Below are 22,968 nucleotides of genomic sequence, written 5' to 3' on the forward strand. Positions count from 1 at the left end.
TGTCCCCATCTCTGCCTCCATCTCTGGTGTCGCTGCTTCTCTGGATAAGGTCCCACATTCCACTTGTGCTCTTCTCCCTTGATGGTCCTAGAGTCCTTTGTTTCTAGACTGTAAGATTAACTACCCCCCCCCTTTTTTTGTTACAAAACTTCTACCTTTACAGTTGTGACAGTCACAATTAGTCATGATAACAATTACTATTGAAGCATAAGAATCTTACCCCCATCAGTTTTAACCAGACCCATCTAGACAGGATTAAAACTATTAAATAGGAACTCTTTCTTTCCCCCACACACTCTTAAACTCACTGCCTCTTTAAACCTTGTTAGCCAGTCACTTCATGCCCTTATCGCCCCCTCATTCTAGATAGCCAATGTCTAAGTTGCCCAGCCCTATCTACCTTGTGTATAGAGGGGATAGCATTGATACTTGATGTGAAGAGTCCTTTCTTCTCTGTTGGTATTTAGAGTTACTACTTCCATGAGTATAGGTCAGGTTGATCAAATTGTAGCAATTTACCTTTTTTTTAAATCTTCCTTTAGTCAAGTTCTGATTATCAAGCCATTGAGGCTAAGTCAAATGAGTACTATCTATAAGTCTGGGTGTTCTTGTGCTTCTCCCCTCACTTCATAACAGCTGGACGCTTCACTCTCAGCTCTAGCCCTCTGTGGCTATGTCCTTGTTCTTGGCTCAGGTGTCCCCAGGTCTCACCACACTTTGGACAAACCAGCCCTTCCACTTCTCTGTCCCATCTCCAGGTCAATGGGAGTCAATGGACTGTGGTTGAACTCAGCCCATTTCTTCATTGTTGCCTTTCCCCACCTTCCACTCACCAGTAGACTAATGTGGTCACCAGCAAGCTTACATGGCTGTGTTCCCTTTGAGTTTGAGTCTTAGAGAAGGGTTTGTCCTGAAGGAAATTGATTGCTTGCCTTGATGGATTCCTGGCGAACAGCTTGCTTTATCTTGTAGTAGCCAGTCATGCTGACATTTTTGTTTTTCCTGATGATCTTTCATTGAAGATGTATCTTCTGTCGCTCTAGCTGTTTCAGGTTGGTCTGCTTGTCTTTTCTAGTGGGAATGTCCCACCTCAGAAGGTTCTGGATGGGACTCAGGAGTCCACCTAAGGTCCTACACTCTGCAAATGCTCCGCAAGAGGGCTATTTCGCTGGGCAAGCTCTAGAACCCTTTTTAGGTATTCAAATCAGTTATAGGCTGAAGATGGGCTTACAAGTTTTCTTTAATCACGTTTCCCAACATTGCTTTCTATCCTACTCAAGTGTCTTATTTTACAACAGTAGGAAAGGGAAACCAATATTCATAAGACAGTTAAGCATCTTAGTGTTACTTCTCCTTTCAAACTATACCTAGATCCCTGTATCACAGAGCCCTGTTGTTCCAAGTTTGAACATGCATCACTATTTACCTTTGTTCCACTTACCCCATACAAACCTGTCTCAGTGTTCCCCTATCTACCTTGTTCTTCCATCTCCTCCCCCTTCTTGTATTGCCCTCCCCAACACCCGAACTATAATGTGTCTGCCCTTACCCTGTGCTCAACTATTGTCTCCCTCCACCTCTACCTAAATCCCCCACCCGAACCCCACCATTGTGGTTACCTTATATTCCATTAACTTTTCTCTCCATTTAAGACAGTCTATTTTAACCTGTAATCTACCTGACCTTCTCACCACCTGAATTGCTGTTCCTACGTGTTTACCTTCTTTCACATTCTAATTATTTTGGTCACAAACTGACCTCCCAGTTCCTCTGAATTTGTTCTTATAGTTTTGTGCTGTTCTGGACTCTTCTATTTGTCACTTGAGTTCCAGGAGGTGATGCCATGTATGTCAATCTTTTGTTGTTGTCTGTTCTTGTTGGCTCTCAGTCCACAGAACTCCCTTTAGGAAGTTGTTCATCACTGGGTTGGCTTTGGCAAAATCCCTCATCCTGGAATGTTCTGATTATACCATCATCTTTGACTGACAGCTTTGCTGGGTAGAGGATTCTTGATTGGCAGATTCTTCATTGGCATTTTCTTTCTTTCAGGGTTTTATTATATATGTTTCCTCATTGCCTTCTTGCCTGCATGGTTTCTGCTGAGAGATCCAAGCTTAATCTGTTTTGCTTGCCTTTGTATGTTACACTTGTCTTTTCCCTAGCTGCTTTCAGTCCTTATCTTTGATTTTGGATTATTATATGTCTTGGTGATTTTATTTTAGGGTCTATCCTTGCTGGGTTTCATTGAGCTTTTTGAATGCTTATCTTTTAGCTTTTCAGGATATTAGGGGAATTTTCTGCCAGAAGCTTTTCAACTATCTCCTCTGTGGACCTGTGTACTTGTGTGATTCTTCCTGTTCCAGAAAGCTGATAATCTTTTTTTTGTGTGTGTGTGTTCACTTGCTTAGATATTTGAAATACAACTTTATTCTGGGAATAAAGGAATGGGAATGATAGTAAGAAACAAGATTTCACCACTGAATAGTGTGATGTGACCGTAGCAGTTGTATATTTGAAACTCAAAAAGGAAGCACTTATGTTCCAGCACCTAGGTATGTAGGTCCAAAAAATGAAGGTATTTTTAACTGCCACATTCACTCCGAAGGCCTTTCATCTCCTTCAACATCCCAAATATTAACACATGTTCTGCTTAGCTATATAATAAAGTGGCAAATACGTGACACCACTGACATCACAGGACAGTTGCCTATAAAACTAGACTTCTGACACTGGGCTCCAGCTTCGTTCTCTTACAGGTCATCATCCTTGTCCAGGAGAGCAGTTGTCTGTGCAACCTCTAAATCATGCTCATATTGTGCTGCCAAAGCTGGATCCATGACAACTTCTGGTGGGGCAAGAGCAGACATTGCAACAAACTCCAAGTTAGGATCTCCAATTAGTTTTCTAGTAAGCCAAAGGAAGGGCTTTTCAAAGTTGTAGTTACTTTTATACTAAAGATTCTTCTTTCAGTGGAAGATGATGGATTTTGCTTTAACTTTCCTGTCCTTAATATCCACTTTGTTACCACACAAGACAATGGGGATGTTTTCACATACTCGAACCAGATCCCTATGCCAGTTAGGCACATTCTTGTAAGTAACTCTTGAGGTTATATCAAACATTATAATGGCACACTGGACTTGGATATAATAGACATCTCTCAGTCCCCCAAATTTCTCCTGACCAGCCGTTTTCCACACATCGGTCCTCTGTTAGTATGGAACACAAGGGGATGGACCTCAACTCCCAAGGTGGCTACATACTTCTCAAATTCACCAGTCAGATGACGTTTCACAAATGTCGTTTTTCCAGTTCTGCCATCACCCACCAATATGAGATTGAACTGCGATTGGGGTTCTCCTTGGGCGGCCATCACAATAGTTCTTCTAGAAGTGTCTCCGGGCCATGACTGACTGCTGATAATTCTTAAGTTATTTCTCTTCATGTTGTCCAACATGAATCTTATACCTTCAGATTTTTTTTTTTTTTATCCTTTTACTGCTTGTTCTTCTATCTTAGTAGTATTGAGAGATTTATCTTCTAGCTCACTAGTTCTGGATTTCATCTCTTCAGTTCTACTCCTTTGCCCTTTCAGTATATTGTCTATTTCTGATATTCTATTATTAATCGTTTGGACTTCTTTCTGTAGGTTTTGAATTGTTTCCAATGCTGTATCTATCTTATTTGATTGTTCCTGTAGTGCTTTCCTGACTTATTCCTTATTTTTCTCAACTCCATTATAAAGTGTTTTGATACATTTTATAATGATTTTTCTGAATTCCTTCTCAGGCATTTCCAAAGCCTTCCCATCTTCCAGTATGGAGTGTAGGTCTAATTCCAGCTCATTTGTCTCAGCCACTTTATCTAATTTCTGGACATGTGCTGATATGGTCATCTGTTTCTGTTTTTTGAGCATATTCAGGAGTTAACTGTGGCCTTAATACTTAGATGGGTGTGTGTTTTGGTATTTTTTATGTTTTCTGATTGCCTCCAGGTAGATGTGATCAGGAGATGGGCTTCCCTTTTCACTCTTCTTCCTGAGAAATTTCAAGATGCCACTATTGGTGGCTATGACGTAACTCAGGATTTAATATTTGCCCTGCTTCCTTTTTAGTCTGCCTGTCCTGCTCCACAACTGCTGTTCAGGACTTTTTCCTAGTTATAAACAGTTCAGGGCTGGTTGAGACCGTTTTGCACTGCCGTTTGGTTTTAAGAGGTAAACTATGCCTTTAAATTTCGAGGAGATCGGTGCACAGGTATAGAACCTTCCAGGGGTGGGGGTGGGCTGTCCACTCACTCCAGCACCCCCTCTGGTCACCAGAATGGAGGTGCGCAGACAGTGACTGACCAATGAACAGATTAAAAAAAAAAATGTCTACACCTTTATCTCCGTGGTTCTGTCAGGCGTCTATGGCTGCTCTGATCCTTCCCCTGCTTGGTTTCACCCAAGATGGCGGCTCTGGGAGCAGCCAAGCACCTTGGATTATAAAGCACTGGATTTCTTGCTTCTGCTACAAATTCCACTGGCTGTAAGTCTTCCAACTTTCTAAATATTCCTTTATATGTGGTTCAGAGTTCTGGGACCATTCCCTGAGCCTGCTTGGTCCGGTATTCTGTGTTGTTGCTGACGTGGCTCCTCACTGCACTTCTACCCAATCCACCATCTTGTTTGTTCTCTCAGTGAGGATTTTTTTTTTTTTTCCTTTACATTGAGATGCAATTCATACCGAAAGCTATGGTCTCTGATCTTTATTAGTAAGTATTTTAAGTCCTCTTCATTTTCAGCAAGCAAGGTTGTATCATCTGCATATCTCAGGTTGTTAATGAGTCTTCCTCCAGTTCTAAACCTCTGGAATAGTCCTTCTTAAATAATGGCCCCAGACCTAGGCAGGCCCAATCAGTGAAGTTGGGTATGAGGACAGGGTGGGCTGACAGGAGGATGGGATAAAAGGGGAGCAGATCCCCTGACTCAGCTGGACTTATCTACCTCTCAGCCTGCCATTTCAGGTGCCTCTGGATCTTGCATGAGTGAGATGTGCTGGTGGGGCCCCGGGATGCAGTAGAAAGTCTGGGAAAAGTAGAAGCATCTGCTGAGTTGTACAAGGTCCAGGTTCTAGTCTGAGCCTGACCTTGATCTTGCTGGGGGGGCCTTGAACCAGCCACACAGCCTCACTGCATATGTGTAGGACTCTTGGGAGAGTGAATGGGATGGTGTGCCATGTTGCTATATCAGCACATCAGCACCCCTTCTCTCTAGGGGGATAGGCTATGGAGGTCCCTTTGCTTTAAGTGCAGGAGCAGGGATATGTGGCTGTGTCTACTGCTGGTGGTAGTGATGGAGGAGGAGGAGGAGGCTTCAGCTGCATCTTTCCTATGCATCCCAAAGACTGCCCTTGACTTTCAAGCCTTTTGCTTATGTGAGAGAGCCACAGAGAAGTGCAGGGAGAGGGTGGTGTGTGGGTGTCACTTCCAGCCCTGGTCTGATCTCCTCCATGACCCTCTCTCGGGCCAGCGTTTGTTGTGAAGGCAATGACAGCTTGATAAAGAGCTGGCCCACGTCTGGCCACTGAGGAATCTCAGGCCTTGAGTCAAGTTTAGCTTCAGCAGTAGGCCACACGGTTCTCCAATTTTCCCCACCACCCCAGGGTGCCTTCCTGCTAGAAACCAGACCTTCTTTCTTCTCAGCTCCAGGCTGGATTTGGCACATTCCCCAAGGTCACCTAATGCTGCTCATTGCTCCCTTGCAGCCCCTAGGGTTTGGTCCCCTTGACCTGAAGCATCTCAATAGGTTCTCACTGTGCCATTTGCTCAGACACATCTAAGATCTGAGGGTTGCTCCTTTCCAGAGAAGGGGTACAGCATGAGGTAGGTAGGCAGGTTGTACAAACCCTACCACAAAGGCTGTGGTTTCACCTAGCAATGTAGCATCCTCTTTCTTTGTTTTTCTGCTCCTTCTACAAGTTTTTCCTGGACTTCTCCCAATTTTTCTGTTGTACAATCTTATATTGGAGCTACCTTGAAGCCAGTTGGGGTCCTGGCTTCCACCCAGCCCTCTAGTGTAGAAGCTGTGATTTTTTGGTTTTCCATTAGTGAGAACACCGTCAATCCCTGTCTCTTGCAGGCCTGGAGTACAGCCATCCATTCAACCATCCAGCCCCTTGAAAGTGGGTGGGAAACCCTGGCAGGCCCCTGTTGAATTTCCTTCTTCAGTGCCCTCTCTCCACAGACCCTGGCTCCTACCATTCTCTGATAAGGGCCATCAGGGTGACCTAAGTGGATTTGAAATGGACTGACACATTTAACAGGCTTCCCCTCATTACAGCTCTGCAAATGAGGTCCCCCTCCAATTTACAAGAAGGATAGCATTTCTAAAATGGGATGAAAAACCCTATTATTAGTTTGACTCTTTCTTCATTCCATTTTATAATATCTAAACATTAAAAATACCCATAACTATCTATGCCTCATTAAATCTACTCTCTGAGAAGATGATATAAGGTTCAAATATGACTTTGTAAAAATACATTTTGAACACCAGTAGCATTAACTAAATTGTTCTAATTTTAAAACAAAACAGTGGGGGAAATTTCCTAGCTGTACTGAACCTTAGATGCCATCTGATCTATTGAAGGGTAAACTGAAGCCTAAGGAAGGCAAATGAGGAGCAAAGTTAGGATTCCAACTCAGGCTGTCTACCACCCCACATTCAGTGTTTCTTCATGTTCCCCTGCCTTCTTTTATGTGTTCCTTTCTTATTCATATATCTCCTGCATTGCAAACATTTGGCATTCCACTTAAAGTTAACATAATTCCAAGTCCTGTTTTTAACATTTCCCATAATGGGCTGTCTTGTTATTGGTAAGGTTTATGCTTTAGTTTGGGAATGACATCTGGTATGTGAGCTCTTTTTTTCTCTACCTGCATCCACAGCAGACATTATTAATCAATCACAATATTCTATCCCTCTGAGCCCTGAGGCAGTCTCAGACTCTCAGCACAGTGTCCCAGGAAGTTGATTGGAGCTAGATTATGAGATCAAATAAATTTACTGGAGAAGAACAATCCTGGGGAAGACCCTCTACTTACCATAGGCGTCTTTCCCTCTAGGCTGCCGAGGTCTTGTGTTTCCATTTTTATCGCCTTGTAAACCTACAACATCCCAAAGGTCAGAAGTAGAAACATTTCAGAAAGAACAGAAATGCAAGCACAGATGATTCTGTGTGGTGGTTGATGCTTCCTACCATTCCTTTTCATTTTCCTCACAACCTTCTTCTCCTAAACCCATCTACCAAGTAATTATTACCGTATTCTTTGGATTGATCAAAGGGCAACAGAATCCTATAAATTCAGAGTGGTTAAAGACACAATATAATCTATAGCTATTAGATGCCATGGGCAAAAGGAAAGGCATGTCTCCTGTGGGATGAAGATTTCAAATAAGATACAAAAATCTTAAGAACATTACTGCGTTTCTAAGGAGAGTCACAAATTCCATTTTTTGCTGGACAGCTTTAAAAGTAAGGCACGTTCTTATCATCTGGAAAGTAAGGGCAGGACTGCCCAAACTGGTGGTTTTATGCTTTTGTAGGCCCTGGTGGTGCTGTAGGATAAGCCCAGGGCTGAAAACTGCAAGCTTGGAAGTTCAAACCCACTAGATACTTTGCAAAAGAAAGGCGAGGCTTTCTGATCCTGTAAGGATTTACAGCCATGGAAATCCTATATAGGGTTGCTATGAGTTGGAATCACCTGGATGGCAATGGGTTTGGATAGGATGTAAATACAACGAAGAAGACTGGAAAGGTATACAGGGCACTCTGAGAAACAGGCCAATCCTTTGTCTTTTGTCGAGCAGCACCTACATTCTTAGAGCAGTGGAAGATCAAGATAGTAGCCAGCATTTATTGACTACTTATATGACTAGTTGGTACTTTACATTCTCTATCTTATTTAACCTCACAACAAGCCTGGGGGGGAGGCATAATTACTTTCTTCCTTTCATAGATAAAGAAATGGAGTCTGGAAAGGAGATTAAGCCACCAGTCCAAGATGAAACTCCAGAGCCTGTCCTCAGCCACATACTAGACCATCCTCCCGAGACCCTGACTGTTGAGTACTACAGGACCAGAGAGCTTGGAGAAGCTGGCTTGGTTCACTGACCAGACTCAGCAAGGACATGAGTGAGTGCAGGCTATTCTGCAGCCACCATTCCTTTGTCTGAATTTCCCCCCAGGTCTCTGTTCAGCCCCGAGATGACAGATGGAGGTAGAGGGACAGAAGGGAGTGGAGGTGACATCATGGTCCTGGCCACTGGTCTGTATATATTGCACTGAAGGCAGAAAAGCACTGTGGTACAGAACACAGGCTTCAGAATGGGATTCTTGTTCATGTCCTAGCTGGGTCACTTAGGAAGTTATTATACCTTTGTGAACATCTCTTTGCCAATCCAAAAAAAGAAAAAAAAATGCAGTAACATTAGCCTAGGTCAAAGGGTTAAAAAATTAATGAATATAAACTCTTTACTCTGTGCATACCACTTATTAGATAGTCAATAAATACTGTCTAAAAACCACACTCTTGTCATGAAATGTATTTTCAGTTAAATGCCATGTGCTACTCATGCCTAATTCAGAACAGTGGTGACTGCGTGTAGAGGAGGAAAGTTCTCCGGGATAAAACTGTCCTGCATCAGCCTCTTTATAGTATGCAAGGCCAAGATCCATTCACACCACTTCTGGCTCTAGGCTACCCAGATGCCCTCAATCCTTCCTGCCCTCTGTACAGCAGCAGCCCTGTATGTACATACGGTTAGCCAAGGAGAGCTTCTTGAGCAGCTGGGGCATAGCATCTCGAGGGTGGACCTCCACAGTCAACTGTGTCCCTGCAAAGGAATAGGAATGATACTCTCAACTGGATGCTGTCAGGAACAGCTGCAGTGTCCTGTGACAGAGGTTTGAACAATAAAACATAATTGGTAAAAGCCAAGCAGACGTATTTCAGACCTAGCCAAGGAATAAGTGCAGTCTACCTGGTTTCTCCCACTGAAGGCAACTATAAACTCTGGACAGGATGCATGTAGCAATTATATGAGAACTCTGCAAACTAAATGTTAGAAGGCAGATGGTGGAAGAAGACCTGAATTTGAAGTCTCATCAAAACAAGCAGCAAAGCTTTACCATTTTCCCCTTCCCTGCTGGCATCACCTAGAGTAGACTCAAAGGCATTCCCGAGCCCAGAAGTTCACAATGGGTACGGCACAATGTCCTTCAAAAGAAGCTCTCTCTTTTTGGCCCTAGGAGTGAGAAAGAAAACTCCTAAAGGTCAGAGAAAGTAAGGGTAATGTCATGCTTGTTTGTTTCCTTCTTCACTTTTGTTGTTGTTATTCTTGCTCTTGACTCAGCCTTTAGACAATTTTGTCACAGCTGGTGACGTGATAGGTATCTAATACTGAGGAAGGGTAACTCTTCTTTCTTCCTAGCGGAACTAAGGTCCCCAATATGCAGGAAAAATATTCATTGCTTCTTCTACCCCATTTTCTACTGATTGGTTCCGTGTGCAGACACAGTTGTGGGGAATGCAGGACAAAGTGGAGAAGCTAAATTCCCAATTTGGGGGCTAGAGGACAAGGAAGGGGACTATAATGAGAAGGGTGCACCAGAGAGCAACTCCAAAAGTTGTGAGTGAACTGCTGTACTCACCTCCAAGTTGTGCATGCGTGGGTCCCATCTTACCAAAGTCTTAGAAAACTAACCCATGGAGTTAAAAACTAAACTATGCCCAGGTCCTACACTGGCTGCTGGGTGGCACACTTTCAGCACAGATCTGTATAAGCACTGCAAAGGCTGCAGTTCAAAATTATTCAGCATAGGAAGACTCAGGAAAGCCTGAACTCGAAAAGGAAAAGAATCAATAGATGACAATCCCATGATGATACATGTTTTAGTATGTATTATCAGATGCAGACTTTAAAATAGCTCTGATAATTATGCTCCAAGAAGTGAGGCAAACAGTTTGGAAATAAATAGAAAGACACAAGTGTCAGCAAAGAAGTAGAAAATAAGAAGAAGCATGGGAATTTTAGAACTGGGGAAAAAAAAAAAACAAAACTGGCTTAAAATGTTCTCAGAATATGGCCAATAGAAAAATGGAGCTGATATAGGAGGCAGTTAACTTGAAGCTAGAACAATAAAATTATTCAATATGAATGACAGAAAAAAAATGGGAGAGAAAAAACAAAAAGAACAGAACCACAAAGGTTTGTGTGGGAGAGTACCTAAAAGTCTATCACACATATCACTGGGGTCCCAGAAGGAGAGGAAAAAGAATGCAGTGCAGGAAAAAAAAAACCCAAATAAACCCCAAAACAACTTGATGAAATAATAGCTGAAAGCTTTCAACATCTGGCAAAAGACATACATTTACAGATTCAAGAAGCTCAGTGAAACCAAACAGGGTAAGCACAAAGAGATCTAATCCCAGATACATCATAATAAAATTCTTGAAGACAAAGAAAAACAATTTTGAAAGTAGACAGTGAGGAGAAATATTGCTGATTTCTTATCAGAAATCATGGAGAGCAGAAGGAAGTGGGACAATATTTTCAAAGTGCATTTCACAAAAATGAAATGTCAACACAGAATTCTATATCCATTGAAAATATAATTCAAATATGAAGGTAAATAAAGAACATTCTTAGATGATGTTAAACTAAGAGAATTTGTTATCAGCAGAAATGCTCTAAAGGAAATGCTAAATAAACTTCTTCAGATGGAAGATAAATAATATCAAAGGGAAACTTGGAAGAGCAACAGAAATATTAAACATCTAGGTAAAGTTAATAGTCTATTTTCCTAATGTAATCAGTGTTACTGAGTTGTACATGTAGAAATTGATGAATTGGTATATGTTGTGCTGTGTATATTCACAACAAAAATACAAAAAATATAATAAATTATAGAAAAGGGTAGTTGTCTATTTTATCCTCTTGTGTTACTTAAAATATGGATCATGACTTAAAGTAATAATTATAGCATTTTCTGATGGGGTTCTTAGTGTATGTGAAATTTGTAAAACATATGGCAGCTTAAAACATATACAACAGAAAATGGGGAGAGTAAAAGTACCTATGTGGAAATAACGTTTCTCATTCTAACTTAAAATGTTAATATCAACTATAATTAGACTATAAAAACTTAGCTATGCATATTAAAATAAATGATGAAAAGATCTATGTTGTTGTCGTTGTTAGGTGCTGTTGAGTTGGTTCTGCCTCATACTGGCCCTATGCCAACCTCACCACTGCTGTGACACTTCAGCACATTGTCACTTCCACTGGGACAATTCAGCTCGTTGGGAGGTCTTCTTTTTCACTGGCCCTCCACTTTACCAAGCAAAAAAGATCTATACAAAAGACAAACTTAAATATAATTCTAAAAGATAACAAAAATAATAAAGATGGCAGGAAAGGGAAATGGGAACCAGAGAAACAAAATCAATGGAATAAACATAAAATAAATACTTAACTCCCAACATATCAATAATAGCATAAAATTTAAATAATCTCAACACAAAAACTAAAAATGGAAATTGTCAGAAAGAATAAATAAATAAGATCCAACTATGTGCTGTCTATGAAAATCCAATGTTAACTAATGATATAGATCAGTTAAGTGTAAAAAAATACAAATATAAGAAGAAAGTTGGTGTTGCTACAGTAATATCAGACATAGTGTATATCAGAGCAAGGAAAATATCCAAGCTAGAGGAATATTACATATTGGTAAAAGAGTCAATTCTCAAGAAGATACAACATTCTGGAATATGCATATGCTTAACAACAAAGCTTTAAAATACATGCAGCAAAATTGTATAGAAATGGAGGAAGGGAAAAATTCAGAGTTACTATTGGAGACTTCAGAACTCTCAGGAACTAACAGAATTAGTAGATCTGCAACGTTACTGAAGAATTTAAGAACACCATCAACTAACAGGATCTGGATGACATTTATAGAATACCTTGTCCAATAATATCAGATGATACTTTTGCTTCAATTGCCCATAGATTATTTACCAAAATATCATGGGTCATAAGCAAACCTTAACATTTTTTAAAATAAATAAAAACATGGTGAATGTCAAAAACATTAGGCTACATGAAAGAAGCCAGCTTCAAAAAGTTATGATAGTTATGATTCCATTTATGTGACTTTTTTTTTTTTTTAAAGGCAAAACAATAGCAATGGGGGAACAAATGAATACTTGCCAGGAATGATGGAAGGATGTGACTACAAAAGGCTGGAGGAGAGAATTTGGGGGCCAAATAGAACTGCTCTGTATCCTGTTTATGGTGGTGCTTGTATGAACTGCACATAAAAAATTCCTTTTTTACTGTATGTTGTTAAGTGCCATCGAGTCGATTCTGACCCATAGCGACCCTTTATTGGGTTTCTAAGAAGCAGCTTGAACTGCTGACCTTGCAGCTCAAACAGCTTTGCAGTCTGATACATTAACCCACAGCGCCACACCAGGGCTCCATTTTACGGTATGGTGATTTAAAAATAAAATAAAAATACTAACAAAAATACCAGACAAATAAACAAAAATATCAAATGATTAGAGCAAAACAAAACCTAGGTTCATTCAGAAAGACAAAATGGGAAGTGAACATTCTTCTAGAATATATTTTTACATTTTAAAATCCAAAGTAAGATGACAGTAAACATGCCTTTGTCATCTGCTTTCTTCACTTAAGACGTTACATGTCAGTGACTATAACAATATACCATCATTTTCAACAACTGTGTAGTCATTGTATTGTATAGATGGTTCATAATGCATACAAGCAATCCCTTTTTGTTGATTATTTAGTTTATCCCAAGTGTTTTCCTATTATAAACAATAATATAATGAACATTTGGATACTCTCGTACGTCTTTAAATACTTTTCAAATCAGTTTTTTTTTTCCCCCATAAATTCTGAAGTATGAAGGAAAGGGTATGGATATCTTTGAGGTTTTAGAGAGTCAAGAAATAGACTCACGCAAATATGGCAAATAAATTTTTACAAAGGTGCTAAGGCAATCTAGAATGTGGCTGTGGCGTATAAATTCTATCCATCACAATTTCTAATCTCTGCCTAAACTTCCCCAATTCCTTTTTCTTCTCCTGTTTCAGATATGGTTTCCATATCGGAAAACTTATTCAATAAATGATTTGATCAGTTTATGGTCTTCCCAAAAATTCAAGAAAATGCCCATTTTGTTCATTCTTACTGTGGTTTGGATGCAGATATGGTCATGATACACTGCACTTCCTCTCAAGGAAAGATAACATTTTGTGTTTCACCCTTTGAATTTGGGTTGGCCTTATGTCTTAGTTTGGCCAATCAGCTCTGAGCCCGGGCCTCACGATGCTTTGTAACTTTTCTTCTTGTTCCTGTTCTTGGGATTCCAGTGTCACTGCTGTGTGAATGAAGACAGCTCAGCCTGCTACAGGATGAGAGACCACATGGAGTAGGTTGTCTCAGGTAAGGTCCCCCTAGACCACCTAGTCTCCAGTCATCTCCCTAGCTGACCCTAAACTTAGGAGCAAGTCTAGCCAAGGTCTGTGACAAGTTGGGTATTGCGCAGACAAGAACGTTTAGCCAACCTACAGATGTGTAAGTTGGTAAATGTTTATTGTCCTAAGCCACTGAGTTTGGGGTGGGGGTGGGGGGTTGTTTTTTAAAAGGAGCCCTGCTGGCACAGTGCTTAAGTACTCTGTTGCTAACCAAAAGTTTGGTTATTTGAACCCAGTCCCCACTCTGTGGGAGAAAGATGTAGCAGTCTGCTTCTGTCATAGATTGAATTGTGTCTCCCTCAAAGTATGTGTCAGCTTGGCTGTGGGTCATAATTCTCAGTGGTTTGGAAATGATGTAATGTGACAGTTATGAGATGATTCCCCACGATGTGATCTTATGTGATAAACCAATAAGAGAGTTAAAGGTGGGCTGCAACACCCCGAGGTCCTGGTGTGACACTGTAGAATAAGCACTGGATTGCTAACCACAAGGTCAGTGGTTCAAACCCACCAGCCACTCCTTGGAAAGCCTATATGGGGTCACTATGAGTTAGAACCAATTTAAAGGCATGTAACAACAACAACAACATCCTTAATTGAATCACAGTCCTGAGTCAATGTAAGGGAGTTTCTCAAGGGCATGGTCTGCGGCATCTTTCATCTTGCAAAGATAAAAGGAGAGAGAAATGAACAGCCAGAGAGGGCTGTGTTACCACTAAGAAAAACAAGTTGGAGTGCAGTGCGTCTTTTAGACCTGGGGTGCTAGCACTATGAAACTTCTAAATCCAGGAACAGATTGATGCCAAGACACATGGAGATTTCCAAGGAATGCTGGGCCTACAGATAACGAAAGGAGACAAGGAACCTTTCCCAGAACCAGCATTCTGAATTTGGACTTCTAGCTTCCCAAACTGTGAGAGAATACATTTCTGTTTGTTAAAGCCTTTATCCACTTGTGGCCTTCCTGAAGGATAAGCACTGGACTGCAAGGTCAGTGTGAGCCACATGGTGGTAGTTCAAACCCACCAGCTGCTCCTTGGAAATCCTGTACAGTGTTGCTATATGCGACTTCAGGACCGTTAACAACAACAACAACAAATAACTAAGGGTACTTCCCTAAAGATTTATAGCTTTGGAAACTCTTTGGAACAGTTCTACTCTGTTCTATAGAATTACTATGGGTTAAGGCTTTTTTTTTGGCTTTGTAATGCAAAGGAGTCACTGGGTGTGCAAATGGCTAACTGGACTGGCTGCTAACTGAAAGCATGGAGGCTCCAGTCCAGTAGAGACGTCTCACAAGAAAGGCCTGATGATCCACTTCTAGAAGATCAGCCACTGAAAACACAGTCCTACTCTGACACACATAAACTTTTTTATAATGCAAAATAGATAGTGGATATAGTTATTAACATTTGAATTTATCAATCTCTTAAATTTTTATTAATGAATAATGCTGAGACCTCATTGTTATAGTATTGTGTATTTTTACAATTTTTAGTATAGTCAAGGTTGGCAGTTCAAACTCACCAGCCACTCCTCGGAAATCCTATACGCTATGAATCTGAACCTACTCACTGGTACTTAACATCAACAACATTCTTCCTATGCATTAATTTGCCATTAAGAATTCTTATTTTGTTAATTGTTTATTTTCCTGTTGACATATTATTTTTTTTCCTTATTGATTTTGTAAGAACTCTTTTTATTAACCTTTGGCTGCTGAATGTGCTGAAAGTGATTTTTCATAGAGTGCCAATACAGACTTGGCTCACTCATAAGCTTGCTTTGCATGTAAAGAGACTAACTCTCAAGATTTAAATGATATAGTGCATCCTCCCAAGGCATTCCTTTGAAGGGGCTAGTATTCATTTGGAAGTATAGTTTCTATCATGTTCACTGTCAAAGAGTACCAGCCTTGTGACTTTATAATTAAGACTTCAAGCATTTCAGAGGTTAAGGCCTGGTTCTGTCTCAGCCATAGATTTGGCAGCCATTGTCATCAGCAGCAGACACTGCCTTTGTATGTTCTCATGATGAACAGCCTGGTCTCCTTTGCTGTCTCACTTTCTCCACCTCAACCATTCTGAGATGGTTTTCAGAGTAGGTGTCAACTGACATTTGGCTGCAGGATGCCATCTGAAAAAAGAATTTGGGAAGGATGCCCATTACTCCCCACTTGTAGATCATAATACTCAATGCTCTAAGAAGTCCTGCAGCCAAGAAGTCTCTTTGACTCAATGTTTTCCAAATAATTTTCACCAAGGAACCCTTTTTAATGAGTACACTTTGGAAAGAATGAACTAGAAAAATTTCCACAGGCTTAGAAAAGCTGCAAAGCTCAATAGCAAACCTCTTCCCCAAACCTCTCTTGACATTCAGATACTTCCAACTGCTCCATTCTAGCCAGGTACCAAGGTCAGAAAATGAGCAAGTTGAAACTCAAAATTCTAATTAAAGCCCTTCCATTAATGGGTCTGATGTGATACAGCCCAAGGTCATTTCTAATCTCAACTCTGTCTGCAATTCTTCTTCCGTCTCTCTGGGGTAGGGGCTGTCATCAAACATTCTCCCTGGCTGCCACTTCCTGGTTCTTTCTGAGAGCAATGCTGCTAACCAGCATTTCCCCAAGGAAAACAGCAATGCTCCTGTCCTCCCTGTCCTGTATGGAAGTGTGCTTCCTGTTATTACTGACAGATGTGTGTGTGTAAGGGCACACGTAAGAGACTTCTTTGGCTCTAGGAATGTGGCCTGGGCCTGGGCCTGGACATGCTATCTCAAGATGAGTAGTATTCACATTATAGCCTGATGCTTTGTAAAGATGTCAAACAGAGAGGGTGTGGCCAGAATAACATTCTCCTATCAAATAAGACTCTTTAGTAATTTAAGAGAAATATTAATTTGACCAATACCCAATCAAAAGAGTGGAACATCATTTGGAACAAAATTTAAGTAAATTCTATTCCAATCAGATGCCATTACCCTAATCTTAACCATTAACAGTCATAACTAATAATCAGTCATTTGAGGATCAAAAGGAGGAATGAAAATGGGAAACACAGAGAGGAAGTGGGTTTGCAATCAATGACGTGAAGCAAAATGTACATGAATTGTTGAATGGGACAATCCACCTAACGTTGAATTGTTGAATGGAAACGTTCACCCAATTCATAATAAAAAGTTAAAAAAAAAAATTAGAAAGATAAAATAAGTTATGACTAAACCTAGAGGAAACCTTTCCTGGAATTTGAGGAGCATTAGGTCACCTGGCTAGTTTCTCTTATGCCACCCTTCCCAGCTCTACCAGTTGCCACACAAAAGCATTTCTGAAACTGCAGTTTTGACTGTCTTTGTTGTTGTTGTCGTTAAATGCTCTTGAGCTAGTTCTGACTCATAGTTTCCCTGTGTCGGGTTTCCGAGGAGCAGCCAGTGAGCTTGAACCACCAACCTTGAGGTTCAAACCAATCTTGCAGTCTAACGCATTAACCCACAGCGTCACATCAGGACTTCCATATTGACTGTTTTAGTAAAAGATTATTAGTGATTGTTTGCTACTTAACTTATATAGTAGATCCCAGTCTCTTTCCCTAGACCCCAGTGGCTTTGGGTCTTTCCCCTAGCCTTTTAGAAACAGAAATATATGCAGGCAAGCACCAGTATACCCTTATGTATGCCTCCTTGGTTCTCCTTTTTATCAGTTAGGGGATTTCTTCTATCTGACAACTTCTTTCCAGGTCCCTTCAAGTTAGAATCGGGATTTGTCTAAAGTTCTAATTGGCTCAGAATAGCTAATGCAGGGAATGGTAAACAGGCCTCATGCTGTTCATTAACTCTGACTGATTGGAAGTAGCTTTCTGAAGCATCAATCAATTAACAAAGACTGGCAGGCATGTGTGTGAGTGTGTGAGCATACACACGTGTTTGTGTGTATGTGTGTGTAGGGGTTGAGGAATTCATGTCAGATATGTGTCATCATTGATTTATGGTGTCCATGAACCCTTTCTATAATAAGCTGCCCTTCTAAATTTATAACCTTGATTCTTTTCATTGGGATTTTTTTTATGTAGCAGCTGAAAGTCAGGAAAATCTTGGCCACAGTATGTGTAATTTCTAAAAACACCCTTAAGCAGACCCTGGCTAGGTATTCAACAGAGCCGTGCTGGGGTTTCTGCCCATGATGTAGCAGTCAGCCTTAGGGCAGAACTGGTGGGATGTGGTATCTAGGGAGCAGCACACTAGATGGTGAGAATGGACAGTCCAGTTCTCTGGAAGATTGATGGGACATCACTGTCCCTGGGTACTACTGAACACGACATGAAAGTCCCACTCAGCTGCTCTCATTGTGAGAGCTGACGTCTGAGACAGTCTGGGTACCTGCTGATATGTGTGATGAAGCCCTGACCACCCCTGGCTGTCACCAAGTTCTTGTGTGGGACAAAGATTGATGACCTAAAAGGATAGAAGCCCAAACAGAAAACTGACTCTTCAAAAATAATTTTGGACTCTGAAGTCAGAGAGGCTCCCAGATATCACCCACACACCCTTTATAGATCAATGTTCCTAAAGCCCTCTTCCCCATGAAGATCTAAGATTCCAGTGATATTTTTGCCTCCTAGTTCATAAAGCCAACCATTTAATCTGGGAGTCCTGGTGTGGTGCTAGAGGATAAGCACTGGACTGCAAGCTCTGCTTGAACTGTAAGTTATCAGTTCAAACTCACCAGCCACTCCTCAGAAACCCTATACAGGGTCGATATGAGTTGGAATCCACTTGACGGCACTTAACTAAAACACTAAATTCAATCTATCACTTGTCTTTCAGTGTGTCGTATTGTAGTGCCTTGTGTGTTGCTGTGATGCTGGAAAGTAAACTATTGGTATTTCAAATACCAGCAGGGTCACCTATGGTAGACAGGTTTCATTGGAGCCTCCAGATTAAGACAGACTAGGAGGAAGGACTCCTGGTATTGTGCTGTAGGGTCAGCACTGGACTGCGAACCACAAGATCAACAGTTCAAACCCACCAGCTGCTCCTTGGAAACCCTATACAGGGTTGCTGTGAGTTGTAACCAACTCAATAGCACTTAACAACAAAAACAACAACAGGAAGAAGGAAGACAGTCCACTCTTGAGGGATTAGCTCCTGCAAGTGTTGAGTAGCAGTTGGAACCTTGTCTGATGTAGAACGGTCAGAGAAAAAGAAGACCGTTGCCAACTCACTGAGATGGGTTGGCATAGTGGCTGCACCAGTGACCTCAAGCGTAACGACAATTGGAAGATGGCACAGAACTGAGTGCTTCACTCTATTGTACAAAGATGGGTTGCTATGGGTCAGAAACAACTTGACAGTCCTGGTATGGCCCTGTGGGTTAATGCAATGGACTGCAAAGTTGGTTTGAACTGCAAGGTCAGCAGTTCAAGTTCACCAGCTGCTCCTCAGAAACCCTATACAGGGTCACTATGGGCCAGAACCGACTTGACGGCACTTAATAACAACAACAATAACCGTTCAGTGATAAACTGAAAAGAAGGGGGAAAAAATCCAAACCATTCTGAGAGACAAGTTCTGACTGAGAGATTGGATTCCATGGGGACACCTTGATGTCATCTCATTTGGCTCTGTCTGAGTGTAAAGGCATGCACCTAAATCAGCCCCATCACACCTGTTGTTAGGTGCCATTGAGTCAGTTCTGACACATAATGACCCTATGCACAACAGGATGAAACATTTCCCACTCTGGTGCTATCATTACAATTGTTATATTTGAGTCCATTGCTGCTGCCACTATGTCAACCCATCTCTGTGATGATCTCTGCCTTTGCTGACCTTCCATTTTACCAAGCATGATGTCATTCTTCAGGTACTAGTCTCTCCTGATAGCATATCCAAAGACTGAGAGATGAAGTCTCACCATTCTGGCTTCCAAGAAGCATTCTAGCTACACTTCCTCCAAGACAGAACTACTTTTTCTTCTGGCAGTCCATGGCATTTTAATATTCTTCTCCAATACCATAATTCAAATGTATCAATTCTTTCTTCCTTATTCATTGCTCAACTCTTACATGCATATGTTGTGTTGTTGTGAAGTGTCATTGAGTTGATTCCAACCCATAGCGACCCTGTGTAGGGTTTCCGAGGAGCAGCTGGTGAACTTGAACTGCCAAACTTGCAGTTCAAATGGCTTTGCAGTCTGGCACATATGAGAGTATTGAAAATACCATGGCTTGGGTCAAGTGCACCTTAATCCTCCAAAACACATCTTTGCTCTTGAACATTTTAAAGACGTCTTGCACAGCAGATTTGCCTAATGCAATATGTTGCTTGATTTCTTGACTACTGCTTCCATGAGTGTTGATTGTAGATCCAAGCAAAATTAAGTTGTTGGAAACTTCAATCTTTTCTTCATTTATAATTATGTTATTTATTGGGCCAGTTGTGAAGATTTTTGTTTTCTTTACATTGAGGTGCAATCCTTACTGAAAGCTGTGGTCTTTAATCTTCATTAGTAAGTCTTTTAAGTCCTCTTCGCTTTCAGCAAGCAAGGTTGTATCATCTACATATCATAAATTGCTAACAAGTGTTCCTCCCATTCTGATGCCACATTCTTCTTCATGTAATTCATCTTCTCGGATTATTTGCTCAGCATACAGATTGAATAAGTATGGTGAAAATACACAACCCAGGCACACATCTTTCCTGAATTTAAACCATTCAGGATCCCCTTGTTCTATGCCTGTCATATATGGAAGTGATGCTATGGTAGAATAAGTAAGCCCACAAAGATGTAGGTTCAACAGGACTTGGTACATACTAGCTATGTTACGTCAGGTATGTTACTTAAATCTGTTGGAACCACAGTTTTCCTATATGCAAATGAGGATGATAACTTACAACAAAAGGTGGTTGTGGGGACTAAATAAGGGAGGTCACATGATGGCTGGTACACGGCTAGTGCTCCATCTGTGGTCCCTGTTAATACCATGACATAAAGAGCCTCAGAGAAAGCGTCTCTGGGGGCTGTTGTGGTTCACAGAACAGAACCTATAAAGCAAAAGACTCATTAAGTAGGAAAGTGACATATGGAATTCAGATGTTCCTGGTCACTGTTACTCTAAATAACATGCATGTGGCCTCCTGGTACTAGCATCAACCTCAACAAGGCCAAATCTGAATTTCTTGTTCTCTGTCTCTAATCTGTTCCTCCTGCATCTTCCCCATTCTCATCCTTCCCACTTGCTCAATTCCCAAGCCATGACTCCTCTCTTTCTCTTACCAGCAAGTCTCTCTCACTGCCAGCAAGTCTCTCTCTCATATGGACTATCCCAATGTCTCCTATGGGGTCTTCCTGCTTCCACCTTTGCTGCCTTCCTACTTATTCTCCACCCATTGGGAGCTGTCATGCCAGCAGCTTGTTGTTGTTGTTAGGTACCGTTGAGTTGGTTCTGACTCAGAGATCCTGTATCGATTGGGTTTCTGAAGCTGTAAATCTGTATGGGACCAGGGATTCTCATCTTCCTCCCTAGGAGTAGCTGGCAGGTTTGAACTGCTGACTTTGTGGTTCACAGTCCAGTGCTTATCCTACAGCATCACCAGGGCAGCTGGAGCTGTAGAGTCGGTTCCGACTCATAGCGACCCTGTACAGGGTTTCCAACTCTGCAAATCTTTACGGGAGCAGAAAGCCTCATCTTTCTCCCGAGGAACAGCTTGTAGTTTCGAACTGCTGACCTTGTGGTTCGCATCCCGATTCGTAACCACTATGCTAGCTTCCAATTACACTCAGATTAAAGGCCTGCATAACCTATTCTGTGACCTTCCTGACTCATGTTTCACCATCCCCACCTGGTTACGCTGCTCCAGGCACAGTGGTCTCCTCCAGGATCTACTCCACACCCCCAACACACTCCTGCCTTGGGGCCTTCACACTTGTTACTGGAAAAGAGCCTCCCAGACACCTACAGACCTGTTCACTCCCCTGCTTTCTTACTCAAGCATTACTGCTCAGTGACATCTTTTCCAACTATTCTGTTTTAAATTGCTCCTTGTGGTAGGCTGGATAATAACCCCAAAGATATCTATGTCTTAATCCCTGGAACCTGGAATGTTACCTAATATTTTGAAAGAGATTTTACTGATATGATTAAGTTAAGGGTTTTGAGATGATGGGCCTAAATGTGTTCTGATAAGAGGAAGGTAGAGGGAATTTTGACTACTTGTCAGGAGAAGCCAATGTGATTATGGAAGCAGAGAATGTAGTGCTATAGCCACCTGTCAAGGAATTCCAGAAGCTTCTAGAAGCTGTAGAGGGAAGAGCAGATTTGATCCTCATACTCACTCACTCACTCACTGCCATTAAATCAATTGTGACTCATAGCTATCCTACACAGAGTTTCTGCTCTTTACCAGAACAGACTTCTTCATCCATCTCCCTTGGAGCAGTTGGTGATTTTGAATAGCCAACCTTACAGTTAGCAGTCCAATACTTACCCCACAGTGACACCAGGGCTCCTTAGCTTCTAAAAGGAACCAGCCCTGCTGACACTTGACTTTAACCCAGTGAAATGGATTTTGAACTTCTGGTCTCCAGAAAAGAAAGAGATTCCATTTGTGTTATTGTAAAACACAATTGTTTTTGTTGTCAAGTGCCGTCAAGTCGGTTCTGACTCAGTGCGACGCTGTATAGGGTTTCCAAGGTCTGGCTGCTCAGTTTGAACCACTGACCTTTATGTCAGCAGGGCAATACTTGTTCTATAGCACCATACAAGGACTCCTTTGAGACACTAAGTTTGTGGAGCTTGTTACAACTGCCAGAAGAAATGAATAGGACAATCCCTGCATGTGCACACACCCTATCATCCTTGTCCTTTCTGCTTTCTTTTCTCCTTACACCTTCTCTGGGACACTCTAGTGTTCTTATTAATATTGTCTGTCCCCCATCATTGGGTGTCAGCTCCTCAAGTGCAGGAGCCTTGATGGGTATTGTTCAGGGATGCATTCCCAGTGCCCACGTCAGGAACTGCTTTTCTCTGGAATGAATGGATCACTGGCAGTGCAGATTCAGGTGAGGCCCCCACAGAAGGGCAGCTCCTTCCTCTCTGGCCCAGGTTCCCACAGGAGGCCTGCTGGTGGGGATTGAATTGTCTTCCCAAAAACATGTGTTGAAGTTCTGACCCCTATGCCTGTGGATGCTATCCTGTATGGAAATAGGGTCTTCTTTGTTATGTTAAAGTACCTCGTAGTACAATGGGCTAAGCATTAGACTGCTAACCATAAGGTCAGCACTTCAACCCCACTAGCTGCTCCATGAGAGAAAGATGAGGTTGTCTGCTCCCATAAAGATTTATAGTCTTAGAAACCCTGTATAGGGTCTTGATGAGTCAGTCAGCAGTGGGTTTGGGACTGGGAGAAGTTGAAATAGAC

At 41.5% G+C, this 22,968-nt stretch overlaps 1 protein-coding gene and 1 pseudogene across 2 annotated transcripts in view; both read right to left on the bottom strand.

The window, feature by feature from the left end:
- KY (kyphoscoliosis peptidase) overlaps nt 1-22,968 on the bottom strand; it is a 61,618-nt gene that overhangs the window by 26,763 nt on the left and 11,887 nt on the right. For both annotated transcript variants that reach the window (XM_006846597.1, XM_006846596.1), the window contains 2 exons: nt 8,804-8,878; nt 7,087-7,149 (listed from right to left, as the gene is read on the bottom strand). In XM_006846597.1, the coding sequence (XP_006846660.1) occupies nt 7,087-7,149; nt 8,804-8,878 (138 nt within the window). The remainder of the gene's footprint in view (nt 1-7,086; nt 7,150-8,803; nt 8,879-22,968) is intronic.
- Nucleotides 2,751-3,373, bottom strand: LOC102836911 (annotated as a pseudogene).

Source organism: Chrysochloris asiatica, unplaced genomic scaffold, assembly GCF_000296735.1.
Source record: "Chrysochloris asiatica unplaced genomic scaffold, ChrAsi1.0 scaffold00028, whole genome shotgun sequence".
Lineage (NCBI taxonomy): Eukaryota > Metazoa > Chordata > Mammalia > Afrosoricida > Chrysochloridae > Chrysochloris > Chrysochloris asiatica.